This window comes from Cucurbita moschata, unplaced genomic scaffold, assembly GCF_002738365.1.
Source record: "Cucurbita moschata cultivar Rifu unplaced genomic scaffold, Cmos_1.0 Cmo_Scf00072, whole genome shotgun sequence".
Taxonomy (NCBI): Eukaryota; Viridiplantae; Streptophyta; class Magnoliopsida; order Cucurbitales; family Cucurbitaceae; genus Cucurbita; species Cucurbita moschata.
Window position 1 is genome coordinate 131,108 of NW_019268588.1, and position 14,077 is coordinate 145,184.

The 14,077-nt window shown below is 36.5% G+C and overlaps 2 protein-coding genes across 4 annotated transcripts; one reads left to right on the forward strand and one right to left on the reverse strand.

The window, feature by feature from the left end:
- Positions 1-2,982: 2,982 nt before the first annotated feature.
- Positions 2,983-9,407, reverse strand: LOC111438128 (ATP-dependent zinc metalloprotease FTSH 10, mitochondrial-like). Of its 3 annotated transcripts, none has more exons than XM_023076069.1 (8): positions 9,148-9,407; positions 8,800-9,052; positions 8,603-8,674; positions 7,976-8,106; positions 6,658-7,143; positions 5,744-6,511; positions 4,362-4,589; positions 2,983-3,877 (listed from the first exon to the last, which is right to left on the reverse strand). In XM_023076069.1, the coding sequence occupies exons 1-8, from the start codon at positions 9,205-9,207 to the stop codon at positions 3,392-3,394; spliced, it is 2,484 nt and encodes an 827-aa protein (XP_022931837.1). In that variant the 5' UTR covers positions 9,208-9,407; the 3' UTR covers positions 2,983-3,391. The 3 variants fall into 3 exon arrangements, with proteins under 3 accessions (XP_022931837.1, XP_022931836.1, XP_022931835.1); XM_023076068.1 differs by having other exon boundaries at positions 7,976-8,103; positions 8,800-9,076; positions 9,148-9,405; XM_023076067.1 differs by having other exon boundaries at positions 8,800-9,076; positions 9,148-9,404.
- Positions 9,408-11,163: 1,756 nt separating this feature from the next.
- Positions 11,164-13,880, forward strand: LOC111438218. The gene is made up of 6 exons (XM_023076183.1): positions 11,164-11,372; positions 11,809-11,951; positions 12,058-12,108; positions 12,361-12,582; positions 12,707-12,809; positions 13,006-13,880. The coding sequence occupies exons 1-6, from the start codon at positions 11,287-11,289 to the stop codon at positions 13,574-13,576; spliced, it is 1,176 nt and encodes a 391-aa protein (XP_022931951.1). The 5' UTR covers positions 11,164-11,286; the 3' UTR covers positions 13,577-13,880.
- Positions 13,881-14,077: the final 197 nt, after the last annotated feature.

Genomic DNA, 14,077 nt, shown 5'->3' on the forward strand with positions numbered 1-14,077 from the left:
TGACGTTAAAAGGAGAGAGCACCCAAGCTGTTTCCCTGTTTGTACATATTGGACTTCGATACTTTTCAACCCACCAAACTCCTCAAAAATTGCCCCTTTTCCGCCATTGGATGCCACATATTTCCAAACCTTTGTTTTCTTTTTCCTAATGTAAATTTCCTCCCAATGGGATTTTTTAATTACATTGTTAAACAACGGAATCAGAGATATGATCCCAAAAACTCGACTAATCTAATTCAATTCGTATGATTTGAGTTGGATTATGAATTTATTTGGGTTGAATTGAGTTCAAATAAATGAAAATTTCATAAATTCAGTTTGGTTGTGAGTTGAATTCATTGTTTAATCAGAGTGGTTTGGATTGAAAAAATTTATAATTCGAACCATTGGATTTGATCTAAAAAAAATATCTTAACTCGACCCAACCTAACTTATGAGTATCCCTTAAAAGTACGGACACTACTAAAAAAAACCTACTAACGAACGAAACATTGACAAAAACAACGGGACTTAATGGGTTTTTTTTTTCAATTAACTTCTGTTTAAAAGAATGGTATGGAAATAATTTATTTGAAGTAATCATTAAATTTTATGATTATGTTAAAAAGAATAAACCCAAGGGGCCATATTTTTTGGTCTTCTTGTTTATGTAATTATCCAATACAATATTTATTGTCCTATCATTCTTATAATTTACTATATATCTGCAAATAATAATAATAATAATAATAATAATGTGCATCAATTATATCACAAGCTTTTAAGCAATAATTGGTTTCATTTTATTTTGAAGCAATTCTATCCATTTATTCAAGAACGCCTTTATATGTTTGATAGTGGAAAAATTTATGCTATATTATTCTGAATGATGTCACAATTCAATTCATATCTTATCCACTCGTTTACGATGATAATTTAAATGTTATTTTATATTTTCAAGAACTTTAATATTACTTAGTTGATAAGTTAAGTAGAACTCGAACAGTTAACGTTTATACCACCGACTAAAATATTATGTGTTAGGATCTTGTTACATTTTTATATTCTAAGGACTCAAGTGAAATAAACTCAAAACGTGCAAAACCCACGAAGACCACCTAGAAGCGAGTCCAACAAAAGGGTAAGCACCATTATTGGGTTGAAGCCGAACAATGCTAACTCAACCAAGCTCGTTGTGCCAAAAGGCTCAATCTAGGGCTAATGAGGTCTAACCCTAATATATTCGTGTAAGTATGCAAAGCCTAGTTGATTTAGGCGCTGAGACATATGGGGCAAGGCGTCGTATTGGTGGTCTTTCTCTGTATCGATTTTGATTTATTTGATTAAAAAGGATTACACCTTACATAATTAAATAGGTACGGATCGAACGAACATGCACATTATATTTGGCACTATGAGAAAGCAAATTTGGGTAACTTTAGAAGTAAAGTTTATGATGAAAGTGCTAAATGTTGACACATGATAACACTTGCAAACTTCTTTCACCATAATTGATAAAGGTGGGTTAGGCTACAAAAATCACTATTCCTAACAATTATTGGAGCCATTGCTATTATTTCACAAACTTACAAACTCAAAGTGACCCACCAAACAAACACACTATACAATCAATGGAACCTTTTTTAAGAAAACAAAGTTGTGGAATAGCTATTGGAACAAAAATTTTGTATATATATTTTTCAATCATTATCTCGTTTACGGTTAAAACGAGAGTTATAATTATAAAGAATGTTTCATTTCCCTCTCCAATCGAGGTGGGTGTTTAGGAATCACGACTCTATACAATGGTATGATATTGTCCACTTTGAGCGTAAGCTATCATGGCTTTGTTTTGTGCTTTCTCAAAAAGTCTCGTACCAATTTCTCACTTATAAATCTATGATCTTCCACTAAATTAATCAATGTGGGACTCACCCCTAATAATACTCAACAATCCTCCTCGCGGTGGCCCTTAACCCATATATTTGGTGGATTATATGGGGTTAAATCTTTGAAAACTATATTTCGTAAATTGAAACCCTATATTGTCCAAAGCAAAGTCACGAGAGCTTATGCTCAAATTGGACAATATGATACAATTGTGGAGAGTGTGTTCATGTAACAGTTGTACATACCTAAAGTTATCACTAAAACCTTTAGCCAATATTCCTTATTGAATTTTCTCTCTCTTATTCTTTGTGTTCATCTTGATGAGTGTGCTTTGTTGAGCGATTCTAACCATGGGATCTCACAATCCACCTCCTTTTAAGGCCTTGAAAAAAAAATCATTAAATTTTATTTTTTTTTTTTAAAAAAAGGAAGAATTAGTTAAAAGTGCTTTTTAAAACAAATTCTTAGTCGAATCATAAAGGTTTCAAATAAGGAACTTTGGCCCAAAAAGTAGACTATTAGTGTTGGGAGATATTTTCCAACCGGAACGTTCTGAGACAAGTTGGTAAAATTAATACGAAAGATTCAGTCTTTCATGAATTAAAACAATTATAAAAATTAAAATTAAAATTAAAAAAAAAAATCATCAATTTTTAATAATTATTATAAAAGAAAACTTTTGATTGATAAATCCATTGCATATTAAAAATATTTATGAAACATGTTTATCCAAGTAGTTTCTAATTTTTAATTTTTAGTAGACTTTCGACTTGAGTGGAAAGCACATAAATGGTGTCATGTATAATGCACTTGGATCTTTTGGGTTCTAAAATTGTTGTTCAACAAATCTAGTTGCCTCACTGTCTAAAAGTTCGACATCTAGATTAAGGTGCTCATTCATGTCCACATTTGGAACTCGAGCAACATCAAAAGACAAAGGGAGAAGAACAGAGAAGGGAAAAAGAAGGGAAGAAAGATTATCATATCAAACAATTCAATTAACAAAACTATCGTCATATTGAAGTTTTTTGTATATTCATCTTTTGTATGTTCATCGTCATAGTCGACTAATAATCAAATGAAAGTTAAAATGTGAAGAAGATTAAGAGAAGAAAAGAAAAAAAGAAAACCATGTTATTGAGAACTTTTGGGAGAAGGCAAGCAAACACACAAGGTGTGGTGTTTATATTACAAGCTTGCCTCGTGGAGATATTATACTTGCATGTGCCCCTAGCCTAGAAGGGCGATCGGAATTTACAGTATCTTCACAATTTCACCAAAAGCGACCTCCAAACAAAGAAAGAACAAACACTTTTAATCAAAGGTGAGACATCCAATTTCACCTCCTCAATCCTCGTGAGTTCAAACAGCTGTGATCTTACCCCTCAGCCTTCAAAAGCTTTTATTATTTTTTTTTCTTTATGTTAAAACTAAGAAAAATAACAAAGAACGATGTCGAGGCAATGAGATTGCAGGCGCTTGGATCACGAACCAAATCCTAACGTAGCTACACGTTTTCGTGTCATAATGTAGGCACTATACCTGTTTCCAAGGCTGGTTGTGATGTATTGTTCCCAGCGTTTCCACTCTCTGTACTCTCTTTAGCTCCATCGGCTTTATCTCTGAAACCTTGTTTGAATCTATCATAATTTGTGGGCTCAGATGACTTAAATGGGCGCTCCCCTAACACACGGATCAAGTCGTCTTGATGTAAGACTTCCTTTTCAAGCAACATCTCAGCAATTTTAGCTACGTGTTCTTTGTGCTTCTCTATCAACTGAATTGTGTGTTCATATGCCTTAGTCACCCATTCTCTAACTTCACTGTCTATAATTGCACCAGTCTTGCTGCTGTAGGGCTTGGACATCTCGAACGCCTCGTCCCTCTGTGGGAAAGAAAGAAGACCGACCTTGTCACTGAAACCATAAACAGCAACTTGGGCATAAGTCATCTTGGTCACTTTCTCCAGATCATTCTGAGCTCCGGTTGATATTTTCCCTAATAGAACCTACAAGCAGAGAAAAAACTCGATCTATCACTAGAAAGCCCGAAAAAAATTCATCAGTTGAAAGGAAGAGAGAGTCGACAGGACATGTCTGCATTGATTCTGCCAAAACTCAAAAATGAATCATGAATACAAAATGAATCATCATAAACTCACATTTATATAATCAGCATTATGGGTAAATAGATGGTTTATTCATAAGCATGTGACATATGTTCATCAATAGTTTACATGCATAACAATATCAAATAACAAATTTTGTGCGCTAAACAAAATGCTTAACCTTCAAGGTTCTGGCACAGGGCCAAAAAATTACGGACGAAGACGAACTTTATCAAAAAAAAAAAAACATAGAATTAGAATCCTTCATAATTACGGATCGTGCAAGACAAACATAGATCACTGTACGGCTTGATCAAGTTCGCCAACTACAAGATAAGTTCTTTAGGTATCAAGGAAGTAATCAGGAGGCCATATGAATGCTTACCTGCTCAGCAGCTCGACCACCAAGGGTCATGCATGTCACGTCAAAGAGTTGTTCCTTTGTCATAAGAAGATTCTCATTGGGAACATATTGAGCAAACCCAAGAGCAGCAGTACCACGTGGGACAATTGTAACTTTAAGCAGGGGCTCTGCATGTTCCAAGAACCAACCAGCAACAGCATGACCAGATTCATGGTATGCAACAGTCCTTCGTTCAAGCTTGCTTATCACCTAGGTTCAGAGAAAAAAGACGGGTTAGCTCATTTCGAACTTCAAGAAAATTGCATCCTCTATTCTTCACGATAGAGATTGGGAAAGCTTCAAGTAACCTCCCCATAGATTATACATCCTTTCTGTAAACATCAATAAAATTGTCTCCATTAAAAAAAATAATCTTCACAATAGAGAAGATCAGTAAATCCTCCTCAGAGTATTGATAGGTCATTATTAATAATTGAATCATACAGACATCCTAAACAAACAAGACAACTGTAAAAGGATTCTATAGTTGCATTAAAAAAAAAAAAAAAAAAGATCAGATTTATCAAACAGTTTGCATGCTTCAACCCTTCATATTTTCTGCGTCATTACAGTTTTATCAGTTGCCAGTGAGGGGACTTAAGCCTCAATATTTTGTTTTAACGATCCTAAATTCTACCAAAGTCCATAGGAAAACAATTCATGGTGTATTCAAGGTTGGATATCAAGAGGTCTGCAAAGCCATCCTTCTCCTTTAACATCGACAACTTGATGGATCAGCTAGATAAAAAATTGCTATATGGATCTAGAACAATGTGGCTCGTGGGAGACAGAATAGGTAGCAGGAATAAGTTGCCCTACTGTCTCAGACTAAGGGGGTTGCCACAATCTTATTACCAGTTTTTGGTGTAGGATCCACCATTAAAATGATATCTAATTAAAATAACAGCATGAATGAGGTTAAAGAAACCTAATTTCCATTCTTAAGAAGCAAATATGCTTTAGTAGCAGCCCACGGCTCACTAATATAGCATCTACAACAAGCCAATCTACTACAAGCACACAATTAACAGATTGGTTGGATTTGCATGCCAAGTCGAAGGTTTCATGATTCCCAATTTTTAAATGTTAAATGAGAGACAGACTTTGATTTCTCAAAGCAATTCGTAAATTCAATATTTATCTCGTAGGATAAGTAGAGAAAAATTAAATCTTAGATTAGATGGTCAGTATGGAGGCAAATGGATGATAAAAGGAAAAGATGATATATGCATAAGAGAGAGATACGTAGATTGGGTTAATGTTTTGTTCAGAAGAAAGACACTTTGATCTTTCATCACATCAAAAGAGAAAAGAAGAAGAAAGGAAGAGTGTGGGATTCAAGTAGTGGGTAGTAAAAATAATACCTTGTTCTTTTTTTCCAGACCACCTATGACTCTGTCAATAGCTCCTTCAAAATGCTCCATAGTGATCACTCTACTTTCGTTTCTGGCAGCAATTAGAGCAGCTTCATTGCAAACATTTGCAATGTCTGCACCGGCAAATCCAGGAGTTAGAGCAGCAAGTCTCTGTGAATAATACGATGGCTCTTGATCAAGCTTTAACTTCTTTAGATAAATTATAAAAATTTGGTCACGTCCCTTGATGTCAGGTTTGTCAATTGTTATCTGACGATCAAACCGACCAGGCCTCAACAGAGCCTTATCCAAAATATCAGGCCTGTTGGTACCAGCAAGTACAACTACCCCAGAAGTAGTTCCAAACCCATCCATCTCAACCAGCAACTGATTAAGAGTGCTTTCCCGCTCATCATTCCCTCCACCAAAGCCCCCTCGCCCTCTTGCTCGTCCAATTGCATCTATCTCATCAATAAATACAATACTTGGAGCACATTGTCTAGCCTCTTGAAACAGATTTCTAACCCTTGATGGCCCAACCCCCACAAACATTTCCATAAAATCTGATCCAGAGATGGACAGGAAAGGCACATCAGATTCACCTGCAGTTGCTTTTGCTAGGAGTGTTTTCCCAGTACCAGGAGGACCAACAAGCAGAGCACCTTTGGGAATTTTTGCTCCTAACTCCTCGTATTTCTTTGGATTCTTAAGGAAGTGCACAAACTCCATAATTTCTTGCTTTGCCTCATCGCAACCAGCTACATCTTTAAAATAAACCTGAACCATCAAGAGGAATGCAGAAGCATATTAAACCACTGAAACCCCCAAAATCTTTCACCATGTAAAGTGATAAACGAAAGTGGTGCTATCATGAATTCATGGTATGATGCAAGAAAGCAAATAAATAAAATCATGCACCTGACCTTATTTTTGGCATTCTTGTCCATTTTAGTTATCTGTGCCTTTCCTATGTTAAATATCCCACGCCCACCTCTACCACCTGGGCCACCAACACCTAACCCACCCTGCATCCTTCTCCCCATGAAATAAAGGGTTCCCAAAAGCAAAGCTGTCGGCGCAAACCTCATCAATTCCTGGTACCAATTAACTTGGGAGACATAGACAACTGGAACAAAATCACGAGGGTCGATCCCCAAAGAAGTTTGGGCTTCCTCCAGCTTCTCCTCGAACAAGTCAACACTTCCAATGTTGAAATAGTATTTATATTGGCCAATGTTACCTGTAGCTGGCTTTCCATAATCGGGAACTTGAGGAACATCATCTTTTGTTTGCCCTGTCTTACGTGGAAAGTTCCTTACATACACTTTTGCGATAGATCTGTTTGCAACTTCAATACGATCCACTAAACCTGGTTCAAGAAGTTTATTTCTAAACTCTTGAAAACTAATCTGTGGAATAAATTGATCAGTTCAGAAGATGCATAAGGAGGATTTACAAGACACAAAGCAAACATCAATAGGCCAATCCACAACTTAATTAGAACTTCTGCCAAATGTCATTGAAGTTCGAAGCCACCACAGTAAAGTTTCAACAGTATTATCAGTTTTAGTTCCACGGAGTCTTCTATGTAAACTACTATAAATAAAAGGGCCTAAAGGAGAAACTTCGACTTTCCTGCACCTCCAACTCTATGTAAAGTCTTATACATCCTCTTCAACTTGTTTTAATCACCACTTCTTATATTTGTAACTAGAAAAATGGTACAATAAATATATTTGGACTATTATTTTTGAATCCTAAAGCAAAAAAATAAAATCACATATTATTAGATTACTATATAAATGTAAGATTCTAAGAAATTCAATTTTAAATACAAATTAAAAGCTTTGAATTTGCAAATTCAATGTCACAAAATATCTAGAGTTCACTCAATATCATAAATAGGTGATCATCGTTGTTGAACCTATGACTATAATCTCATAGACATTTGGGTTTAGAATTTAACATTTTGACCACAAGACCAACCTATGGAGGTATGAATATCAAAACCACCAAAACAATGATAATCCACATTTTAAAGACCAAGATATCAAGTTCAAATAAGGAGAGAAATATTTATGGACAAGAGAAAGATATTCAATGCAATCACAATGACAAATTGAGTGTTATACAGATAAGACAAATCAATTTGCAGTAAGCCAAGCCTTAAACCCATCGATAACTTAGACCAATAAATATTTGCATGTGCCTCAGTTATTAATATAGGGATTAGAAAGTTACCTGCTTCTCTTCACGAGGAGCCATAAAAAGTGAAGAAAAAATGAAGCCAACAAACATTAAAGGAGCGATCAAATTCTGGAACTGCCTGCTAAAGTTCTCTTGAGAATCCGTGTGACCAGTATTCGAGTCTTCTGGCAAAGGAAGCATAAAAAAATATAAGTCCCAGTAAGATCAACTAAAACTACTTACAGTGGCATAATGAAAGCAGAAAAGAGAGAGTTACAGTTCAGATGATATATACTTAAAGGTGTAAGCATCTTTCTCTTACAGCTCGTATTGAGACGAAGTACAATTACATAATCCTAAAAATCACCACACTTCAAATAGATAAATAAATAAAATCTATAGCTACACCAATCTCTCTCTCAAAAACAGAAACATATGCACATGCCAGGATGAAAATCTTTCAAACCCATGACTTCTTTCTTCATTCTCTGTCCCCTCTCTAAAGGGAACATAAATAAAGAGTATTCCGTAGTTCCATGAACATTATACCTCCCTAATTTTTCTCTTTAACATCTTTAGTTTATAGATGATAAATTACAGAAGTGAAGAAGACAATCAACATGAACATGCAAATGGAGGAAAAGGACAGACGCTAGGCCAAATGACAAGGTCCTCCAGTACCTTTAGATTCTGTCTTCTGCTCTTGTCCTTTTGGAATCTCCTTCTTATCCTTTGGGTAGTAATTCTCATAGTCTAAATTAATTCATCATACATGAATAAAAACATTAGAAGGAAAACAAAAAAACGATTAGTGGATGAAGAACAGTTGCACTACACAAACTCGACGAGCAAAAACGAGAAATTATCACTTCACTCACTTCGCTTCTTCGGCGCTTGGGTAGAGAACAGGCGTCGAATCCTAGGGTTAGCAAGAACAGAATCCACATTCTCCAAGAGCTTTCTAGAAACAAGCTGCTTACAAGTTGCAACCCCAGTTGACGTTAAATAAGCCCTCGCAAGCCCTAAGCAACCATGTAGGCTTGAATTACATGGAGTACCAAAAGGCTTCGCCTCCAGACAAGATTCCTTCACCGACAGAATCCTCCCATTGCAAAAACCAGCATATTCATTCTGCACATCAGAGGTTTTCTTCCTCTTCATCAAACCAAAACAGAAAATACCAACAGGAATCAACAAAATAAACAAAAACCGAAGTTAGTTATTACAGCTCGTAGTCTCGAACGTGCAGAGCGAGACAGAGAACCTCCGATCCTCGAAAAGATCATGGTCTTGGCAACCGTAACATGAACTTGTTCAACAAACACTCACCGAGCAGAAGAAACTCGTCGATTATCCAAGAAATGGAGAAAAACGAAGATGAAAGGATCAAGGAATGCTTGAATTCAATGTCGAAATTATTCGCAGAGGAGAAGTGGCAGTAGCGGAAGATTGAGCCTGGAGGAATCCGGCTTTCTCCCTCAAATCGGGTTACCGCCTTATTTTGGTTGTCAGCCTTTTTTACATTTCTACCCTCGTCTTGGCTTTAGCCAGATGAAAAAAATAAACCAATTTCAAAGGTTATTTTCGTCTTCTTGAAATATTCGTTGGCGTGATGTGTGTGTTAAGAAAATAAGCCACAAGTGCACGATGAATACCATAAGACTTTTGGGCCCAATATTTAAGCCCAATGTCTCAATCAATTAGCTATTTTTTTATTTTTTTATTAATCTAATTTTACTATTAACATAAATAAAAATAAAATACGACTATTTATTAATTTATTTATGCTATATATGTCCATCACACGTAGGAAGGACACGTGGACGGTGATGGAGGGGACGTTGGAGGCGAACGGTAGGATGAACAAGAAGACGACTTTGATGAAGCGTTCTGATTGGTTGATGGATTTCGGATCATCCATGGGACCATATCCTCGAGCAACCCTTGTGGGCCAGTTGGTTCTGGAGTGAGGAAATCTGGGCTTCTTTGGGCTTTCGGCTCTGGGTCAATCGTCTTGGGCTTCTTGGTTGAAGATTGGGCCTATTGGGTTTGGCCCATTAGAAAGAATAGGTAAGCAAAGTGGAGGTGGAGGCCTTTGTAGGCGATGATGAAAGTGTTCGGATCTTCAATGGACCTTTCCACTTGCTTCTTTGCACCACATCCTGGGTTCGAACACCTGTAATAACACTCCTATTTTTATTCACAAAATTAAAATTTTTTAAAATAGAATATTAGAATATAAAAAGAAATCGGGACTACGAATATAAATCGATATTTAAATTTAAGTGTGAAAAAATGTGGGCACTAAACTGCAAATCTTTTGATATGGGGTCGTCAAGAGGGCATTCGTACTTTTTTTTTAGTTTTTTTGTATTATTGTCTTAAATTTGATTTAGTGTGGGCACGCTTACGATTAAGATATTGAAAAGGAAGGTACACTTTATTGATATAGATAGTAATTTTCAATTCTGTTAAACTTTACTTAGACATTTTATGGTGTTCGGTTAAATAAAATTTGACTCAACATGTTCTATTTAGCTTTAAACATAAACTTTCATAGCTAACTCATGATCATCCCATTAATTAGTCGATGTACGACTCCCGGCCCAACAATCCTCCTCTCGAACAAAGTACACTATAGAGCTTCCCATAAGGTCTGTGGAGCCCTCAAACAACCTCCCCTTAATTGAGGCTAACTCATCTCTTTAGAGCCCTTGAACAAAATACACCATTTGTTTGACACTTAACTTACTTTTTAATTTATTTGTTCGATATTTGAGAATTTTATTTACATGGCTACGTTAAGGACATGACTCAGATACCATGTTAGGAATCATAATTCTCCACCAATGGTATGATATTGTCTACTTTGAATATAAACTCTCGTGACTTTGCTTTTGGTTTTCCCAAAATGCATCATACCAATAGAGATGTATTCATTATAAATCTATGATCATACTCTTAATTAGCCAACAATCCTCAACAATTTCGCCTCATGACCTCAAATCAAGCGTAGTTGAGTCCATTACCAAAAATCTACATCAGCATAATAAAAAAAAATTTAATTAAATAGGCACAATATACTAAATTATAATTTAATCTAGTAAGTTTTCAATATAAATAAATAAAATAAAAATAAAAATAAAAAGAGAAGAAAAGTCATTGAAAGGCCCATTTTGGTAAATTATAATTCTACCGAATTATCCAGAAGGTTCTGGAATCATCTTCTTGCCGCGTTTCTTTTGTATAAATAGACCCCCTGTTTCTGCATTTAGATTCTTAGCATTTTCTGAATTTCGTACTTGATTGGAGATTTTAATCTATCATCTTTGTAAGTTAGGGCTTCCTTCAATCACTGGACGGCGATGTCGAAAGAAGGTCCCAACTGGGATGGGTTGCTCAAATGGAGTCTTGCTCACTCCGATGGAACTCGCCCTAATCGGAATCTGAGGTTTGCATCTCTTTCTTACGCTGCTAGAATTGTAGATTAGTCCAGGACTGAGATCTTTCATTAATAGTAATGCTGGATTATTGTTGTACAAGCTGGTTGGGAGCTGTTTTGTTCTATTATGTGGTTGATGTTATTTTAAAAGATTGTTTTACTTGCGAAGAGTAATAAGAATCATTAAGGGTGATAGTATTTTATGCTATTGTTTATTAGTCGTATGGTAGTGTTTTATCTTGGCGATCAAAATCTAGATTTGCGTTATTTCGCGTGTATTCTACAGTTCTTGCTGATGATTTTGAAGATATCAATGTTGGTTTTGATTATGTTTTGTGGTCGGGGTTTAGGATTCTGGTTACATACTAGATGATTACCTGTTTTGGACAATGTGTTTGCTGCGTAACTGATTAAGCAATGGTGTCGAATTATGTCTTTTTCTCAGTGAGGAGGACCGGCGATGGTTTATGGAAGCAATGCAAGCCCAGAGTGTTGATGTTGTCAAGCGCATGAAGGAGATAACTCAGGTGATGCAGACACCTGAGGAAGTCTTGGAAGCTCAAGGAGTTAATCCAGAAGACATTGAAGGTATCTTCATTTTCAGAGCTCTCATTCATGTTTACTCGGGCTGGGGTTCTGTTTTCCCGTCGTGTCATTTTCTGAACTATTTTGTTCCATTTTCTGATATTTGCAGATATGCTTGATGAACTACAAGAACATGTTGAGTCGATTGACATGGCCAATGGTAAATTACGCTCTTTATTGCATTGTATAAAATAACAGTTGGGCAAATTTGGAGTGTATTTATGATGCTCAACGGAAAATCTTGATGTGTTTTCATTTGTTAAAGGAAACAGCATCTACAATTTGAACCCAATTGAGTATGATCTTTATAGTTTATATACTTTTTTGTCTATGGGGATTTTCATTGCCATAGGTCCATTGGTTTAGACACCTAGTTTTATATATCAATCATTAATTATATTTGCTTTGGCAGACCTTCACTCCATCGGTGGGCTGCTTCCTCTTCTTGGATTCCTTAAGAATTCCCATGCAAATATTCGAGCCAAAGCTGCAGAAGTTGTGGCCACTATTGTACAGAATAATCCACGAAGTCAACAAATGGTGATGGAATTGAATGGTTTAGAGTCTCTCCTCTTAAACTTTACTTCAGACCCTGATGTCACTGCGAGAACCAAAGCTCTTGGTGCTATATCCTGTAAGTACATAGATTACTCCTTCCTTTTTGTGATGAAATGTTCAATTTGTGTCCTCTGTTTAGGCATAGGGGCTCTCATATATGTTTCTAACTCAGGTTTCCTCTTTGACTACTTTCTCTGCAGCTTTAATTCGACAGAACAGACCTGGAATTGCTGCATTCCGGCTTGCAAATGGCTATGCAGGCCTGAGAGATGCTCTTGGCTCTGAGAGTGTGAGATTCCAAAGGTAGTTATCTTGGGAAAATCCCATTTCCTCTTGGGGTTTATATAATAATAATGGTCAATTTCACTTGGATTCATTGAGTTCTTAGGCTCAAAATGCAAACAGTGTAATTTCCTTTGTTTGGGGATGGATTCTTTAATTGATCCTGTCTGTTTCTTTATCGAACAACTTATAAATAATCGAGAGAACCATTGTGCAGGAAAGCCCTGAACTTGATCCATTACCTGCTGCGTGAAAATACTTCAGATTGCCACATAGTGAATGAGCTCGGATTTCCTCGCATCATGCTACACCTTGCATCCAGTGATGATGCTGAGGTACGGGAAGCTGCTCTATGTGGCCTCCTCGAACTTGCCCAGGACAAAACAGGTGAGAATGGTGGAGGAGGATTAGGCGAAGATGATGACGACAAGTTAAAACAAGTTCTTGAGGAGCGTATGAAGGGAATCAGCTTACTGTCACCGGAAGATCTCGGGGCAGCTAGGGAAGAAAGGCAGCTTCTTGACTCACTCTGGAACGTCTGCTACAAAGAACCATCATCCCTCCGTGAGAAGGGACTTGTTGCTCTTCCTGAGGAGGACGCACCACCACCTGATGTTGCTAGTAACCATTTTGAGCCTCCTCTGAGAGCCTTGTCAGGAAGGCCTGCGGCTGATTCAGGTTCTAAAACTGAAGAGAAATCAACACCTTCATTGCTGAGCTTAGGTCCTGCACCTTCACCTGATACTCGAGACATTACTTCCAGTTCCGCAACGGATTCAACTTCGTAACATAGGCTGTATATTTACTAATTCAATGATCTTGCCTTTTCTATGACTACAACATTGCCATGGTTGTACTTAGGAAACGACCAACGCTTTGGATGTCAAAAAGATCGAACAGGCAGCGGCCTCTCCACTCCCCCCGTTATGCCATCTCAGAGATACTTCTATTACCATTTTTCATTGCCATAGAATTGTACTTTTGTGATTCGTTGGATGTTTAGAAAGATCAAGAACTGTGAAACTTCATATACAAAAAAGAGTTGTAGGAATCAAGGCATCTTAATCAGGTTAATCAGGTTTATTTTTAGATAGTGATTTAGAAAATATTGTAGAAAGAGCATTCATTTGCGTAAAAAGAGCATTTGTTCTTTGTAATTTTTATGTAATTTAAGTTGATGTTAGAATTAAATATAGTAAAAAGAGTAGGTTGATATTACTTGTAAAATGATTTAACATTTGAACGTTAAATGTAAAATGATTTGAATGTCAGATTGTATGTCTAGAATC